Below are 19,155 nucleotides of genomic sequence, written 5' to 3' on the forward strand. Positions count from 1 at the left end.
TGAAGCAAGTGTTGGTTGAAAACATTTGCCAGAAAGGAAAAGCAAGTTGAAGCAAATTAAACTGAGTAAACTTACTTAGAACAGTGTATCTCAGTCAGTCTTAGTTCTCTGTTCCCTTTGTTCTGCTGACTTCACGATGTTTGTACTGTGCTGTTAATCCTTCTGAGAGACTGTTATAAAAGCGGCTGTTAAAAGTATTAAGAAATGGAATGTGTAGCCAAAAATGTAGGGGAGAGATGGAGGAGTGTTTCAGAAATACTGGAGAATGGTTAATAAATGGAAAGAGAGACCTGAAAATTTTGCAGAAAGCTGTTTTAAGAACAGATGGTAAATGTTTAGATGGTTGAAGCAGAGAACTGTTTTTTGTTTGGAATTGTTAAGAGCACATTGGGGAAGCTTTTATTTTAGTTTTGCTGTATGTAATGCTGCCTTATTTTTGGTTAAGACTTTTGTAGAGACTGAACCTTCAGTCTCCCTCTGCGTTGTGAGAGGAATGCATTCATTTCTGTAATTTATATGTTATATCTGTATTGTTGAATATAAGTTATATATTCAGAAGGAAACTAGCATTTTGCTTTGCTAGGTTTTACTTTCAAATTAGAATCTAAAGACTAGAGGTTATGAGACATCATGGAGTTTAGAAAGTTCTCAGACATAATTGGCATAGAGATGCTTGTTACAAATTCAGATCAGGTTTCATTTTTGTACTGCAGCTTTGGAGGCTGGTTTTTTTAATTTGATTTCAGTATGACCAAACTGGGCTCCAGGACAGACCATAAATATTATTATAACAAGTGAGAACTTTTAATACAACTGTCAGCAGCTGTAGTTTCAGAGATGAGGGTTATGTGGTTTTATGCTTATGTACCACAAGTTGTGGAGGTAATCACATCTGCCATATGCTCTGCTCAAGTTAAGCAAGAACTGAGGTCTCACAGCTCTTCCAGGATGCTATCCTTAGTTGAATCACCTTGTTGTTGCTTTAATTGGGCTGAATGCAAATAGTTCTTAAGGCCAAAAGTGGTAAGTGTTCTTCTATAATGTAATCCAATTTTTTAGTGTGGCAGAATTTTATTTTCACTCATGGAGAGACTTCTAGCCTGTAAAGTTACACCGTAGCCTCCAGTGTAGCTATTGTATGTACACTGACTGAGGGGATAGGCTAAAATTACTTCACAGAGGTATTCATTTGCATACTACACAATAATAGAAGTCTACACTCCATTTATATTTTGAGCTTGGTAACAGTATTGTCATGATTCAGAGAAAGTTCTGCATCAGACTGGTATCGTCTAGGTTATACTATGAATGTCTAATTTCATATTTTTTTCATGCTGCTTGACTTTCATGGTCCTTTACAATAAAAAACACCAGCTCATTGCGATAGTGTTTGAGAAAAGTATACTTATGTGGTAGACTTGGACTGACTTTATTGATACATTAACAATACGCCGCAAATTGTTGTTTTTTTTTTTTTTTAGTCTGGCAGACCAGTTTGTACATATGAAGTAATTACAACAGTAATTGTATAAGCTCTGTATCGTGCTCAAGAGTGCTAACTGCACCATTCTATCTTTCCATAAGCATGTCTGAATGATGAAGCAAATCCTATAAACTGCTGTTCCACCATTTCTTCTGCTACACTCTGAGGCCTATTACCTCCCTCGCAGGCATAGAAATGTCACATGGATCATCTGAGAAACAAAGTGATGCAAAGCCTCTCACTGCCTGCTGCCAACCTCTTATGGTTCAGAGGGTTCAGTTCAGTGTTCTTTCAGTGGGAGAGAAGGTTGATTCAACGGGCACAGGTTTTGGGGCTTGATGGAAAACTTAACTTAAAAATATTCATGTAGTTCCTCAGTGAGGGAAAAGAAGAATTAAGTGTGTAGCCGTTACTAGAAGCTTGCACAAAACAGTGCATGGGTGATGTTACAGAAGACCAGCATCAGAAAAAGAGTATGGCTTGGCACTGACTGCACTTCGTGGGCTCTGTGGAAGAGACTTTTCTTATGTACCTGGGGTGAAAATGTGTAGTGGGGTCTTTGGCTTTAGTGCAAGAATGTGATTGTGTAAGAAACAACTTGGGAATATCTTTCTGTTCTTAATGATCACAGAACTAACATTTCACTGCTTGCTATTGTGTATACCTGATAATGCAACATCGATCAATGTATTAAAAAAAGAAGAGGAATATCAAGAGTCCAAGGAAGCATCTCAGTGAGCTAAAGGCAGCCATGCTGTAGATGCTAAGACCTGAAAAATCTTTAAGAGCACTCACCTTTCCTTCCATCTCTACGATAAAGATTCTGTGGTTACGTTGCTTTGCCAGCTTTCTCCTAACAGCTTGATGCAAAACAGCATCTACTGTCCTTTCAGAGCTGGTTTGTACCATCAAGAAAAGAATTAAAATCTGTTTGGGACTAGATTCAAAGTAGTTAAAATGTATTGTAAAAGCCTAACTGAAACATTTCAATTTAGAATACCGAAGTCCTCCCTATGTGTCTGCAAATGAAAGTGCTTGAGGAGCCTACAGATGTGATGGGCAGTGCTGCAAGCCACAGTGAGACCCAGAAATCAGGCACAGCAGCCTCTAAATCTGTTGAAAAACCCAGTATGTTAGGTGGGCTCTTTAGCTGATATAAAGTGTACTTGGTTGCATGGAGTTCGGCCCCATCTCCTTGTATCCACTTAGCTGGGATGGGGAAGTTGAGAGGTTTGGTCTCTGTTCTCTGGGCTGTTTTGTAGTCAGTAGTCAAAATTAAGAAATGATTGTGAATAGAGGAAGCAGAACCTGATACTCTGCTGTCCTTTCACCTCAGTTAGATCCTGTAGTTAGTCATCACACTGTAGAACTGGATTTATTCCCCTCTCTCACACACACACACACCCCCACACACACACTTGCTCCTCTGCTTCCATGATTATTCCCCCACCCTTCTGCCTGATATTCTGGCTCTTCAGGTGGAGGAAAAAATGCCCCATCCAGGCATGCTTTAGTGAGTAGTCTAACTAGTATGCTCCTGTACAGAAGAACAACTTGACCTAGTCAAACATTTGTTTTCTGTATTTACCTAGGGTGGGATGCCCTTGTCTCCAGCATTTGTATTGGCTTCCTAGAAATCTCAGCTTACTAGTTGTTTGGGATAACCTCTCTGAGATGTTTAACTCTGCCTCTTCTGATATGTTTTCAATCTAAGTACATAAAACTGAAACAGTTTCACTTCAAAGGCTAGGTGCTGTTTTGTTTTTTTGTAGTAAAAGCACACAGGATTTGAAGACTCATGATGAACTTGAAAGTGCTGGATGGCATTGACATTAATGTTAGAGTTAGTTCAAGAAAACTGACACCAGAGTATATTTATCTGAATAAAAAAAGTTCAATTTTTACTTAATCTTTTTTTTTAATATAACTAGAAAAAGACTGAAATAACTTAAGCATAAATTAATTTCTAATATTAGAATGTTGATGTGCTTGTTCTTAAAAGAAAAATTTAGCTCAGAATTTGCTTTTGTGTTCCTCATTTCAAGGAAATCACTCCTAGCAGTATTGCAGTGTGGTTTGGCATCAACAGCCAGCTGGTTAATGCTTTCCATTTCCCTCACTGACTTTTCTGTAAGATATGGAGAAAAAACTTGAAGGATTTGGGGGGTGTGGGGGTGGGGGGTGGGTGGGTATGTGCAGCAGGGGGGTAACTTTCTTGCTTTTTTTTTTAATTCTTAAAAGCTTGAAATACCTGCCTAGCCCCTTCTTGGACCTGTTAACATGTTGTTGCTAGAAATTTCCTTGTGGGGGAGGAGGAAGAAGGAATAACTCAGCTTGGAAAGATCTCAATCATATAATAAGAACAGGGAGGACATAGCAGAAGGAAGGATATAGCCGAATACAATAAAAGTAACTTACCTTTTGGTGAGCAGGGGGGTCCTGGAGGAAAATTGGAAACCATGGTGCTTTGCAGTGTCTGCTATGAGAACCTTTCTAGAGTCTTGGATCCTATCTTCTCTGCTTGTGCCTGTTTTACAACACTGGGGACTAAAACTTGATTTTTGTGAGCAAGTTCTAGTTTGGTAAGTTATGCATAGAGAATTCAATTGAGTTTACATTCTCCTGGTAGAAATAGCTAGCAATTTCAGCTCCTCCCCACATCTGCATCATTAGCAAAGGGTAAGCAGGTAGATCTATAACCTAAGGTGATCCATTGAAAGATCAATTGACCTGCATTTCTGTTTTTTCTAACACATATACGACAGATCTGTACTCTGCTGTTGCAATTAATCCCTCAACAAAACTGTATTACTTGCTTATTCTTTTCAGTATGGGTACTTCAAGTTGCTGTCTTAGGCTGGAGAGACTAGTGCTCGGGTAGTTGTGTTGTGCTTTAGGCTCTTGGATTCCTGTACTGAGCTACACTACTGACTTCCGTTACTATCCCTTTTGGGGAAAGAAGTAAGCAGGATCCATTACATTGCAGTCATCCATTAAAAGCTTTTCAATTCTAAATCATCATTCATTTATCAGAAACTAATTAACTGAACTTCATTAGCTTGCCTTTTACTAGAAAAGGTCTCTAGCCCTACACCTGAGGACAACAGACCTTTTATGTCTAGGTCAAACTTCCCATTCAGTTCATGCGTGATTTCTTTTCTATGTTACAAAGTAGGATTTTTTTAGCCTAGTTTTGTTGCCAGTTGAAGAAAGAAAGGGCTCATAGCGATACATCAGGTGGAAAAATACTACTAAAGAAACTAATTTTTTTGGTAACCTGTTTAAGATGACTGCAGAAAGAGTGGTAACTGCAAAGATACTTGGTGGAGCATGGCATTAATAATAGATATATAAATCAAATGGATGCCTGTAGCAATCTGAGATGAACTTCACTTGCACAGGATGCGGTCATGTTGACATCCAGTATGAAATTATATGCTAACACTTTCATTCAGAATAAACCATGGAAATACAAGGAGTAAATAGTATTGGATACTGCAGTTACTAAAATAGGACTGCTGATTCCCTCCTTTTGCAGAAAATTAGATTGTATACATATGTGGCGTAGAACTTTGGGGAAGAAACTGATACTTTTTTTCTAGTCACCTGCCTGATGAAGTCTCACAATGTTATCTGGAGCACTTTTAAAACATAAATACTTAAATAACATTTGCTAAGCACTATTCTATTGTTTCAACAACTGTCAATCACTTTTGAGAGCTGTATAAAAATAAATTGGGACTTTTTGCACCAGGGTTTTTTAAACACTACAAACTTCCTGGAATCTATGAACACCCGTCTGTGCTACATATTTGACTGCTGAAGCATGTTAGTTGTTTGGAAAACTTGTTTAAGGAAACAAGCTTTGTTTCTTGGTACTCATTTCTTAAAGTAAAATCTAAATTTTAAACTGTTTTTAATTATTCTAAATTGCAGAATGATGGCCTCACAGCAGCAGGTCTGGCCAGTCCCAATGAAGGCAATTGGAGCACAAAACCTTTTGACGATGCCTGGAGGAGTGACCAAATCAGGGTATCTTCATAAAAAAGGAGGCACCCAGCTGCAGATCTTGAAGTGTAAGTTGAATAAGGTATTAAGTAAATTTTTAAATGCTTGCCTTTTGGGACATTTAACACATTTCATGTTAGCAGACACTTTGATGAAGGTGTTCTTCCAGTTGCTTTGTCTATAGTGGATTACAATAGTAATATATAGATATATGTCAAACTGGAATATATGTATGAATGATATATATGAACCCATATTGAAAGAATTTCCTTTAATTGCTTAGGAACTGTAAGTCTTAGATGATAAATGCTGTGGCTGATTTTCTTTTACTTGGTTAGATCTGTCAAGTCATTCACAAGTAAGCTTTTAAAGACAAACAGATTCCCGGGATGTGCAGTTTCAGATATTCTTTTCTAAAATAAATTCGTACTCAGCTTTTTTTTCCAGTTTTTATTCTGTACTGGAAAAATATCCCCATCTCATGCTGCTGTTGTGAAATGGAAATTTTCTCACTGCCAACATTAGGCTGTACTTAAAACCAGTAAGTGCTTCTGGGATCAGAATCTTTTTACATGGATAAAACTTAAGACTTTGAGTTTATTTATATGCTACTTGTTTGCTATCCCTGTTTATAACTAAACTATACTTAAATAGTTAAGGACAACAATTACTGTCTTTGATAAAGGAAGGAGTGTTAGTCACTTTAAAAAACCAAAATAAAACATTATTTCATTGGCAGGTTTATGTACTTGAGGTGAAAGAAGAGAGTGAGATACTGTCATGGTGGTTTTGGGATGGACGTAAATATGTATTTGTAGCCTCTGGCTACCTTCCTCCCATTTTGTTTTAGGTTGCGATCTTACATTAGCTTATTCTTGTAATCAAGGAGCACAGGTGGAGGTCAGATCTGCATTCTCTTAAGCTTCTTTTGAAGTTATCAGATCAGATGCCTCTCAAATGAGGAAAGTAAATACTACCCTTAGTTCTGAACCTCTGTGAATGCACAGCTTTACCATGTGACTGATCATCACAAGCTGTCACTTTGACTGGTTTGTGTTCTTTTATAATGATTATTAAGATTACTGAAAACTTAAACAATAATTCTACCCAAGTTAAGAGGTTCTAGTTAATGTACTGACTTTGGCTTTACATATTGCTTGTGTTTTTTCTTTTCAGGGCCATTGAGATTTGTGATTATCCATGAGGGCTGTATTTACTATTTTAAGAGCAGCACATCTGCATCCCCACAGGGTGCATTTTCTTTGAATGGTTACAACAGGTGAGTACCAAAGAAATTATTTGATACCCAAGCTCCTTTTACTTAATGCAGAGGACTACGGTTTTCATTTCCAGTCAAGTTAAACACAGCTACGTCTGTTGTTTGGATTAGGCACTGATCTCAAGATTCCAAGAGATGTATTCCTTTCAAATTGTATATATGATGTTTCCTGTGCTTTGTAAGTGTATAGCCTTCATCTTTTGTAATTTAACTGGTACAGCTGTTAAAATTGCCATGGGCTTACTCTTGTTAGTGACTTAATGCAGACTTTGCACATGCAGGTAGATGAGGATTCTTTCAGACTTAACAATCTTTGTTCTATAGTGATTTCAGTTATTGCCACAAAAATAGAAAGGAATCAGAAAAGAATATTTATGGACTTACTGATTCAGTAATGCTAGTGTCAAAACTGAATCAACTATGGAAGTGATAAATGAGAAGATGCATGTGCAAAATGTCTGACTCATTTTGCTAGATGTTATAAACCATAATATTTGCTTTTTAAGTTGAAGACAAAAATAATTGCTTTCAAGTTAACCAGTGCTATCAGAATGGGTACTTCCTACATTAACATCCTTATTAGCCTTACATAGGGAAGTAACTTACAGTTCTGTTTGTGGCTTTGTTTGGACTGGGCAGATGCAGAAAATTACAACCTCCTGTTTGAAAGTAGGATTGGGGTTATAAAAAAGATGCAATTTCTAATTCTGAAAGAATTCTGCAGTTGACATTGTTCTTAATGGCAGCTTCAAGGTGTTTATTAGATATATTTTCTTCAAAACAATGTTACCTTGATTAGGTAACTAACCAAAAGTAAAATGTTTCTAAGAATCTATTTTTTTTTCCCCTCTACATTTACAAGCTACCTTCCCTACATATTAAAGACTTATGGAAACGCTGTATTTTGAGGAAATTTAAAAAATTTAGGAACAAGAAAGAAAGGCCCATAATGATTGTAAAAACTTTTATCAGAGATCTCTAAGGCTTATGCTTGAATTTTAGATTGCACACAATCTTAGGACTTTAGTCTCATCATTTGCTCCAAAGCTTTACAGCAATTATTTGCAGCCAGATTTTTGTGTGTGGAAGGAATTTCCTCACTGGAGACTCCTCTGGGGAAAAAACAGAAAGAAGCAAAACATCTAATACAGGTTTTGGAAGAGGCTGAGTTATGCTTGTTTTAATGTAATAAAAAAGTGCAAGAAAGTGTTTATAAGGGAAAAATAGAAAAGTTAAGTTGATATTAGTTCACCTTTATTTTCATGGAAAACCTGTTTTGCTTTTTGCTCTGTGCCTTTCTGAAATAAGGATCACAAGGCTCCCTGAGTTGTTCTTACTATGTTGTGAAGCTTGTGAATTAATACAACTCATTGAAACTATTGAACAGGTCAAAACATCCATTTATAAGTCTGGCTAGTGGTTTAAGTAGTTCTCTTTCTCCTGTTAGCACTCCTGCATTGTCCTTTCTACAACTTTAATGGAGAAGTACTACAAACACACATATGGGGATTTTTGTGGTGCTTTCTTGGGCTTGGGGGTTATTTTTCATAAGGCACTTATGAGGTAAGTAAAACTGCTTCCTATCAGAGCTTCACGACTTGCTCAGCAGCCTTGATTTCATAGCTTAAGGTTTTTTTTGCATTGGTGCTTCTGTTTTTCAGGGTTATGCGAGCTGCTGAGGAGACAACATCGAGCAATGTGTTCCCTTTCAAGTTAGTTCACATTAGCAAGAAGCATAGGACCTGGTTTTTTTCAGCTTCTTCTGAAGATGAGAGAAAGGTCACTTTCTTCTTCTTTTGCAATATACTTTTCCTTAAAGCAGAAAGAGAATCTTGGACTTCCCTAAAATCTAAATGAATTGGATATTCAGATGTCACTGAAATTTGTATACCTAGTTCTTTGGACTCCTCTGAAAATCATGTCTGAAGTTTTAACTATTAAGTTAGTGTTAGTTCAAGTTGTAATTTAGGAAATGGCTATAAGTGACATACTAGATGGCATGGTTTTCTCCATATTCCTCGGGGGTTTTTAGCTAAGGAACAAAATACTTGTATGTTAAACCTTTGAATGATGGAAGGATGAAAAACTGTTCAGTGAAATCTCTCACCTATGAACATACCATGAACAAGTACCTGGCTTTAGAAATAACAGCTTGATATATGCAAACTCAAAGCTTAATATTATAATACCTTCTTATAGCATTTTAGACGGCCAAAACATTTGACTGATAAGTCCTCCCAGTATAGTGTTACAGTTAAATACTATTTCAGTGTAAGTTCCTTGCGCAGTTACTCTGTACTTACAGAGGGCAGATGCTGTGCATCTTTAACTGTTTAAAGATGGATGTGTTGAATGTTGTGGTTTTATTCTTATTTAGAATTGGATGCTGTCCTTGCGGAGGGAAATTGATCACTACCATGAGAAGAAAGAAACAACAACAGAATTCAGGTATAAACCCTTAATCTTTATTTGCTTTATATCCCTTTTGCACTATCTCTTGACAGTGGTGTTATAGACTTTTTGCACCTACAGTTGAATTACTGTTAAATAAAAACAGGTGCAGTAAGGCCCGAGAATGAAAGGCCTTCCTGATACATAGTTTAAAGAATACCAAGACAAAAAATAAGTTTTTTACTAAAAAAACCTTAAAATGTCAGCTTTGTGTGAAATAAATAAAAGCTTTTAAAAGACAGCAGCAACATATCTGGCTGTTAGCTGGGAAATGGGAATAGATTGCTTCTGTTTTTCCAGCATTCCTTTACAGTGCTGCAGTCCTTCTAACAGACATGTTTACTGTTCCAAGACCCACACCACAGTAATGCAGAAGGTACTCTGTCTTTTCTTTTCCAGTGACTCTGGCTCTGATGCAGACAGTTTCTATGGCTCAGTAGAACGTCCCATTGATATTAAGTATTCTCATCATTCAGCAGATAATGAAGGTGACAAATTTAGACACTGATAAATAAGTTTTATTTATTTGCTTCTTTAGCTTGTCTGGCTTCTGCAGGAATTATTCCCACAGCTTAAGCAAACTGATGCAATTTACAACTGTAAGTTCTTTTTTTTTGCAAGGTGTGTAGTTACAATTTTAAATCAGAAGCAGATAATCTGTGCTATAAGCCATCAGTAAAAATAAATGTTAACTAAAGAAATTTAGATCTTTCAAGGAGGTGCCTGACACACTAATAATACTACTTAAATTTTTTTATTAAGACTGCATGTTGGATAGTTTTTAGATCTAGCAAAAAGATAAAACTTTTGAGTATGTCCATAGGACATAGTGTAGAGAACATTTTCTTTATTATCATAATTTAGTATTTCTGGTGGTAATTGAATGTAATTATAATAATGGGATATTATTCACTTATAAGTAAGTTCTGAAAACATGTGGAGACAATACAGTAAAACATTGTGGAGCCAATTACCTCCTATCTAGACTGAAATTAATTCACCTGTACTGCAAAACAAGCGTTCACCCATACTGGGATATTGTTGCATTTGTGTTGTTGTCTGTTTAGTATGAAACAGAATTGATCATCCTTGCAGTTCTGGAAGATCTTACATTAGATATAGGGATGGGCCTATGCGAAATGCATAGGATAACATTCTTCAATTACTTCCAAGCTTTTTAAAGTCAGACTCTGAAAATCTCATTCTTAGCATAGCTTTTTTTATTCAAAGTTTGATACCTGTTCATTGCAGTAGTTGCTTCACAATAGTTTGGGCTGAGTTTATTTTTTAAATAGAAGTGAGGACGTTACAGAAAGCAGAAAGAGAGGCATTCACAGGATATTTCAGCAATGCCTTCCTAGTCAAGAACTGTGTTAATAAACCCAACTTGAGAAGCTTCCCTCGAGTCTCAACATAATTCCTTTACTAGGCCTTTTCCCATCTGCCCTTTGAGATTTCTAACGGCAGGGTTGATTGGAGCAAATACTCTCATTTCCTGAAAGGAAATTCCTGACTACTTTTCCTGATGAGGATAAAAAGGCACAAGTGAGTCTTTTTAGGAAATCTGGGTCAGTTCCTGCAAAGCAGAGGAAAACAGACTCATTAGCATTTCTTGTAGGATTGTAGTTTAGTACTTCTGTGTTTATGGGAGAGAAGGGTTGTATGCAATACAAATTATGTTGAGGCCTAGCAGGAGTTTAAATTAGGAAAAACAGAAGAGCTAACCGATTTTTATCGGATAGTCTTACCTCTTTGTGCATTTCTCTGGAGAAATACTGCGTATTGTCCTTGAGGCTCCTATCATAGTCAATGATGAGAAATTACTGCCTAGAAGTAGCATGTTTTTCATGTCTTGATTATTATGACTTAAAGGCAACACTGAAACAATTTAAGATACTTGTGGTACTTTTTTTGTTTGTTTGTTTGTTTTGGTTTTTTTTTGTTGTTGTTGCCAGAGCAAGGCAAAAGAATGAATTGGTTTGTAGATCGTTAGGCTTGCTTAGCCTTCTTTATTGTGAAATCATAAATGTAGCTGTGTTAGGGTTAGGTTTGGGCAGTGGTTTTTTTGGTTTTTCCAACTGATTTTTCCAGTGCATCCATGTAGTTGTGTCTCTGCAACTGATTGGAATTTTTCTGAGGAAGGCTACTAGAAAGTGTCACCAGAAAGTAATTTTTAACTTGAAGGATGGAAAAAATTTCATGTGCAGTGTAATTCATTTACCATTGCTGTAAGTGATGACTTTCTTGATTGACATAAAATTTAGGGAAATAACTTATCTAAATAGCAGAGGTGTGACCAAAATTTTTAATTTTCTACCTCTTTTTAAAAAAATCTAACTGAAAAATACTTGTTTATTAAAAAGCAGTAAGTACTCGGTACTCTTTTGTGATTCCAGGAGTACTTACTAATGTCTGACACATTGGTTTGGTTTTTTTATGTGCAGATTACGACCAGGAGGAAGAAGATGAGTCTTACTTGCAGCCAGATACTTCTGACATAATGAGAGATGGTATGTGATTTCTTTCATTCCCTTCACAGAAGGCCCCACGAAAGGCCCCCAGTAAAACTCATACTAGTGTAAAATGCCAGATTATTATTTTGGCTTGGTCATATCTAAAGCATTGCAGGAGGTAAACTATGTGAAGCAATGTACAGATACCTTATCCTGAGAGGTATTTAGGGTCAAAAGTTCCTAGTAACAGCAGCAATAATTTTCAGAAGTGTTACATGCCTTTAAGAGCATTATTTCCTGCAGGCCTCCTTCCCTGGAAGGACCTGTATCTGGTCATCAGTCTGGAGGAGGGGTAATGCTTTTAATGTAGTCTCTTTTTCTTTATTTTTAGCAAAGGGAAAACTCTTTGCGAAGTCATCATAAGCCATGCCTGAATAAAAGTGGCAGGATTTTCCTACACACAACATCCAGAATTTTGCTGAAAGTTAAACAACTATCTAACATTTTGGGTACTAGCAGACCAGATGCCAATGAAATATCTGAAATCACATAGAACATTAATTTGGAAAGTCTCATTTCTTGACATACTGTGTTTCCAATCTGTGGGTTTTGGGTGTTTTCTTTCTGCAGATATGGTCCTGCCCCCAGCCTACCCACCTCCACCAGTTCCTCATGTCAGAAAAGCTGCCTACTCAGAATCAAGGGCAAATTCCGTTGGTGGCAAATCTACTGTGCCAGTACCACCACCGCCTCCTAAAAGAAGCTTACCTGATATCAAACTAGAGGATCTCTTAAATGTGAGAGAACCCCAGTTACAATGCCGAGCTGAACCTAATTTAAAGATTCAATCCTCAAGCCGGAGACTAAGTGAACAGCTGCCCCCTGTACCCCCTCTACCTCTTTTCAAAAAGCCTCTGTGTGTCAAAGAGTCGTGCTCATTGCCTCCAGAGCCTCTGCCTCTAGCTCAAGTTCTTGCTACTCCAGAAGGATGTGAGAAGCTAAAAACCTTAAACCTTTCACCACGAACTCCTCTTCCACTACCAAGCAGTAAACCCAAGCTGTCACAGTTTACTGAAAAAACAGTAGAGCCCAGAGTGCCAGGAGAACACGGTAAACCTCGACTGTTTGTGCCACCAGTGCTCCCAAAGCCACCTGTGCCAAGCCACCAGCCCCCTGTAATCAAGCCTAGACCAGAGAAGTTTTCATGTCCCCAGTTACAGTAAGTATGAAAATACAATGTGCTATTAAATTTTTCCATTGTGTATTAATTAATTAGTTGACGGACATATTTCTCAGATTCACATCAATATCTGTTTCTCTTCCCTGCACCATCCCTCTCTCCCTGACAGTGTTGTGCTTTTCGGCCTCTGTATTTGTCAATTTGAAAATTTTGCATGAGCTTAGGTTTTAAAATAGTATAGAAAGAAATAGTAGATAAACCAAACTTTAAAAAATTACACCAAAACCTGTAGTTCATTAGTTTTCAGGTGTGTCTTAAAGACTTCATAGCCTTTGCTGAGAGTGAACAAGAAACTTTTATGTCAGAACCTCAGTGGACTGTGAAAATGATTTTAGGCTTCTGTGGAGATAGGGCATGTGTTTCATTTTATATTAAGATCAGCTTTAGTAAGGCATGTGTAACTAGTCATAGCCATGAATCAGATAAATCATCCAATGGACCGCAATATTTTTATCAGCTCTGAAGAACAAGTAGTAAACCCTTTAAAAACAGTTCAAGGAAAGCACTGATATACAGGACTGAGTCCAGTGGAAGGCCACTGAGATGTTTGGGCTGCAGCACATGATATGTCAGAAGAGGCTGAGAGAACTGGATTCATTCAACCTTTAGGAAGGCTAATGGGAAATTGCTGCAGTCTACAACTGCTTAATGGGTGGGTGTGGAGAAGACAGAGCAAGACCTTAGAGGTCTGCAGTGGTAGGATTAGAGGCAACAAGCAGAAGTTGGAAGCTGGGAAATTACAGCTAGCCATTAGGAAAACCTTCACCAGAACAAGTTGCTGTGGCGTGCCTGTGGAATAAATCTCCATCCTTGGAGATACTCAAACTTGACTGGACATCTTGTCCTGAGCTACCTGATTTCATTGGTCTTGTTTTGTGCAGGACCTTGGACTAAATGATCTCTAGAGGTCCCTGCCAACCTAAATTAATCTGTGATTACCTAAATTAATCTGTGCGTACTGTATTCAGCTCTGGGGCCCCCAACATAAGAAGAACATGGACCTGTTGGAGCGAGTCCAGAGAAGGGTCACCAAGATGATCAGAGGGCTGGAGCACCTCTCCTATGAAGACAGGCTGAGAGAGTTGGGGTGGTTCAGCCTGGAGGAGGTGCTGGGGAGACCTTATTGTGGCCTTCCAGTACCTAAAGGTGGCCTACAAGAAAGCTGGAGAGAGACTGTTTGCAAGGGCATGTAGCGATAGCATGAGGGGGAATGGCTTTAAACTGAAAGAGGGTAGATTTAGATTAGATATAAGGAAGAAATTCTTTACCATGAAGCTGGTGAGGCACTGGAACAGGTTGCTCAGAGAAGCTGTGGATGGCCCATCCCTGGAAGTGCTCAAGGCCAGGCTGGATGGGGCTTTGAGCAACCTGGTCTAGTGGAAGGTGTCCCTGCCCATGGCAGAGCGGGTGAAACTAGGTGATCTTGAAGGTGCCTTCCAACCCAAACCATTCCATGATTTGGGGGCTAAACTGGAACTTGTTCTTCAGTTATCATTTTATTATCCCTTCAGTGTTTAGTGTATATTTGCTCTGTATTCCTGAGGATACGTCCTTAGTTTTTGTTCTGTTTCTGCCAGGAGATCACCACCAGACGGACAGAGTTTTAGAAGTTTCTCATTTGAAAAACCAGCACTACCCTCCAAGCCAAACCAACATGATGAGGATTCTGATGATGACTATGAAAAAGTAAGATCAAGTAGATTATCCATTCTCGAAGGGGGTGGTTTTTTTTCCTCACTTATGTATACTTTTGGGAATGTTTTAAATGCATTATTTCAGGAAAAAAAAAACTTTCTAAAAACGCAGTACTATGATTTCTGTTTTAAAATAAAAAAATTATTGAGCTTTAAGGAATGCCTTGATGAACTCTAGATTTTAATATTAAATGTAAAGATTAAATAACCATTAACAATTTCAGATACTGATGGCTGTAGCTTATTTGCATAAAAGTTACTAGCATTTTGAGTTGTCACTGACTTACGTAGTGATTTATTTTCTCCATACTTTTTACAGGTTGGGCTGCCTACTTCCATATTTCTTAATACCTCTGAATCCTTTGAAGTTGAAAGGTAAGAATGTGACTTTAAAACAGTTCTTAGAAGTCCTACAAAATTCTGCACTGAACAGTAGTCCAAAGATCATTTTGATGGGTACAATTTGTGTTTAAAAACACAATAAAAGTATTTAAAATTCCTTTAGTATGGAAATCACTTTTTAGAGAAGTTAGTTCAGTGCTCATCTACCAATTGAAAATGTATAGTACTTACAAAGTGATTTTACTCCATCTGGAGAAGGTCGTTCTTCCAGGATGCTAGATGGGACAGAAAGCCGGATCTTCTGTGCTGCTTTAGGCTGGTTCGGATGCTAAACAGTGAAATTATTTCAGCTACGATGTACTATGAATTATTACAACCAAAATAGAGATTTGTAATAAGAATTTTAAGAATCTAGGCATTTTACTTATCTGAGTCATAAAATGCTGATATATGTAATTGCTGTATTATTTTTAGGACGTTTAAAGCTAGTAGCCCACAGGGACAGCCGCAGAATGGATTGTACTGTATTAGGAACTCATCTACTAAGCCTGGAAAGGTAACTTGCAATTGCGGATTCTACCTCACAGAAACCTTTTTGATGTGGAGATACTGTATGTTATATATGATAAAATACTTAAAAAATTTAGATGTACTCTTCCTTAAAGCAAGAAAATCTGAGACAATCACTATCATAATGTCAGTGACTTACTATTTTTTTAGGCTGGATTGTAACTAATTCTTTAATAATACATTGACTTAGAAGAGCTTACTAGCATAGACTGAGTATGTTGCATTTTTCTTCTTCAAGGTATTGGTTGTATGGGATAAATCTGCAGAAAAAGTGAGAAACTACAGAATATTTGAAAAGGTTAGTAGCTACGCTATGTATGCATTTCATATATACATATGTGCATAAAGGATACATGTGTATAGGTATACATTGGAACAAGCAAGTTGAAGTCTAAACTTGTTCCCATTCCCAAAAGTAAAAAATACGCTGATTTACAAATATCTGGTCTAGGATGAGAGTTTGAGTACTCGGATCTGGGCTTTCTAGTTGCTGTATCATGCAAAAGACAAACTAGCTGTAAATGTTCACAGCTCAATTTCAGCTCCAGTCAAATCCTAAAGAAAGGAATTATTCATATTCCTGAGTTTAATTTGGTCTTATTTGTGTGACTAGATTGCAAAGCAGTAGCTTGTTTGAAAGAACTTCTTAGTTATGATGATGATTTGGGGTTTGTTGTTTGGGTTTGTTGTTTTGTTTTGGGTTTTTTTTTTTCAAGAATGACTTGGAAAAGTTACTATCAATGACTACATATGTGTTTGTTCTACAACAGGATTGCAAATTTTACCTGGATTCTGACATCATGTTTTTGAACATGGGAAGTTTGGTCGAATACTATAGCACTCATGTCTTACCTAGTCATGACAGCCTGATTCTTCAGTGTCCTTACGGTTACTCTAAACCAAGGTGACATGACTGGGCACAATTCACTGACTCCTGGGACAAATGGGTTCCCTGCTGCCCTTTAATTAAATGTGGGCTCCTACCACTGTTGGACATCCCATCGTTTGCACACAGAAACTGAATCTGTTTTAACCATTTATTTTCCACGAATTGTATATGAACTCCATTTAACGAACTCTTGGTAAAGCCTTACAATCCAGATCAGTGGATTTTATGGTCTTTTAAAAAGATCTGAACTGATTATGCTGTGAAAACTGTTCACGATACCTACACCTTTTATAAAAGTGCTGCTATTACTAATCTTCTCGGAATGTGGAAGATGAACACGAACAAAGAAGTGGTCTGAATACAACTGATACAGAAAAGGGAAACTTCTGAAAGGATATCAGAATTCAGTTGTGACAGGGAATACTAATACTCTGACTTGAAGGAATTACTCCTTAAGTCAGCACTGGTGCTCAGCTGAGAGATTTTGTATTGCTTGTATAGTTGACATGTAAATAATGAAGACTTCTGTGCAAATAATTTAGTTTACTATAGGTAAAGATGATGAGGAAATGTGGCTTATTTTTTTAAGCCACCTCATACGTAAATGTAACTTCTGATTACAATGTCTGCAGTAATCAATATTGGGATACTATCCAACTGATAGCATTGTGGCATCCCACATATTACTTCATGATGTTCACTTCAGATGGGCGTGGAATAATTTCCATTTGGCTTTCATGGGAGCCGCATTACTTAGTTCTGAACTGGAAGGGTAGATGCCACTAGTATTTTTAATGGGTATAAAAAGAGAGAAAGGACTACTTAAGATTAAGGAAGAAGGGAGGGAGCCTGAGTACCCCCAACTGACTAGTGGTTTTCTCTCACATTGCCATAATCAAAGGTTCTTTCAAACAAAACACAAAAAAAGCCCTGAAACCATGGGAGTGATGCTACTGTGACTCCATGAATCTTTTTTGGTCAGTCTCTTAGGATCAGGTTGTCAGCCCATTGCATTCTGTTCTGTCCTAGGGCAATACACACTGACCTAGTCTACTTCTTGTAGATCACCAAGAATTTTTCCATTATTAAAATTGCTACTCGGTTTGTAGTTGTGTGCAAAATAAAATCTTATTTTAACATACTATCAGCACTATCAGACTATCAGTGATAGGCATTGGGTGCTTGTAATACTTGTTTCCTGATTTTTGGGGACAGGTATCCAAAAACCAAGGGCTAGGTATATCTGCCAAAATTATCCTATTCTTAAATTTTAATAAACAGGAGACATTTATTTTAATGACCTGTTAGGTAACTTTGTTCATTTAGAAGTACCGTTAAAGTACTGTTATAATGGTCTTGTACTCTAATAATGTTTACAAAACTTTTAATAATAATTAAAAATAAATAAATAAATCCTGTTAGTCCTGAAACAGAAGATGTTTTTGGCAGATAGATAATGTGTATGTCAGAGCAAATTGTAGGTTCTTGCAGTATTTACAGGTACTGTTTACAGAGTAAATTTTTCTGTCTTGGAATATTTGACTTCATTGTGACATGACAGTTATACTTACAGCATGCTATCTTTGGGGCCCTATTCAGATATTTACTTTATTTTTTTTTTCCAACCATATACTCAACATTTTTAAACTGTAAAATTACTTATGTATTCCAATACATTTAAAACATTACAATGTTTTTACCTGTGTAATACAAGATTTGCAAATATGTACATTTTTGTGTTTATTTCCTTTGTTATATAAATGTATATATTTATGAAGTGGATAAACTTTCCATGCCAGTTCACCGAATTTTGTGCAGTCATCTTTAACTTCATGGTTGTGTGTTTTAATGCTTTTGTTTGTAGTTGTGTTAAACAGTTCTTGAGTCTTCTAACCATGAAGTTTTCAGCCCCCTTAAAAAGCTGAGGCTGGTGTGGAGCCGCGCCATGGAATGTGAGTGCTCCGTGGGCCAGTTCTGGTAAGCAGAACTGATGCTGTGCGATGAACCACATGTTACTTGAATCTTCATGTAAGCACCAGTATCAGGAATTTGGCATTCTGGTCATCAGACAGTGTGGCTGGGGATGGAAATTACTTATTTTCCATTTACCTCAAAGTTTCCTGATTGCAGGGTTGAGGACTGAAGCATTCATTTTATCTATGGACACAAAATGCAGGTACAAAAGTAATAAAAAGAGTATCCTGGAGGAACAAGAATGTTTGAGCAAGAAAGCCGAGTCTCCAAAGGTAGACCTTCCCGTTTCCCAGCACCTAATAGTCCTTTTGCTCAGAAATGTCAGTGTAACTTGGGTTTACATCTGTAGGCTAGTACAAATGCAGTAGGCTTACAGGCTCCCAGGTGTACATCTCTGACGTCTCCAGAACCCAAGGTAGGAGGTAGAGATAAAGATATGCTAGGTAATCCCTCCAGAAACAGGTAGATGGGTTCCAAACCAATCTGCAGTCATTTACAGTCTCTCTTCCAAGTCATCTTGCTCCTACATACTAGTCTAGTCTGTTTTATGCAGAATTAGGTGAAGTTAAATTTCTGCTGGTTTTAGGGAGGAAAGGCACAGCTAGAACACATGGCTCATAGTCTGTCTCCTATGCCTCTTACTAACCTGACTGTCCTCTTTCCTTCACTGCCAATCAGCCTCTTGCATCTACAACCTACTGCAAGGTCCTTAGCTTTAAAATAGTTTGTGGAGAAGTGTAAAAGCAGTATTTGGTATACCAAAAAAAACCCT

General features: G+C 37.4%; 1 protein-coding gene across 8 annotated transcripts in view; it reads left to right on the forward strand.

Moving 5' to 3' along the window:
- The window catches only part of SH3BP2 (SH3 domain binding protein 2), a 93,894-nt gene extending 75,682 nt beyond the window's left edge, over nucleotides 1-18,212 (forward strand). For all 8 annotated transcript variants that reach the window (XM_040592627.1, XM_040592617.1, XM_040592637.1 and 5 more), the window contains 12 exons: nucleotides 5,420-5,559; nucleotides 6,668-6,770; nucleotides 8,432-8,549; nucleotides 9,148-9,218; nucleotides 9,621-9,709; nucleotides 11,666-11,731; nucleotides 12,305-12,893; nucleotides 14,492-14,600; nucleotides 14,928-14,983; nucleotides 15,425-15,506; nucleotides 15,759-15,818; nucleotides 16,291-18,212. In XM_040592627.1, coding sequence (XP_040448561.1) covers nucleotides 5,420-5,559; nucleotides 6,668-6,770; nucleotides 8,432-8,549; nucleotides 9,148-9,218; nucleotides 9,621-9,709; nucleotides 11,666-11,731; nucleotides 12,305-12,893; nucleotides 14,492-14,600; nucleotides 14,928-14,983; nucleotides 15,425-15,506; nucleotides 15,759-15,818; nucleotides 16,291-16,428 — 1,621 coding nt within the window. In that variant the 3' untranslated portion in view covers nucleotides 16,429-18,212. The remainder of the gene's footprint in view (nucleotides 1-5,419; nucleotides 5,560-6,667; nucleotides 6,771-8,431; nucleotides 8,550-9,147; nucleotides 9,219-9,620; nucleotides 9,710-11,665; nucleotides 11,732-12,304; nucleotides 12,894-14,491; nucleotides 14,601-14,927; nucleotides 14,984-15,424; nucleotides 15,507-15,758; nucleotides 15,819-16,290) is intronic.
- Nucleotides 18,213-19,155: the final 943 nt, after the last annotated feature.

Source organism: Falco naumanni, chromosome 1 (assembly GCF_017639655.2).
Source record: "Falco naumanni isolate bFalNau1 chromosome 1, bFalNau1.pat, whole genome shotgun sequence".
NCBI lineage: Eukaryota > Metazoa > Chordata > Aves > Falconiformes > Falconidae > Falco > Falco naumanni.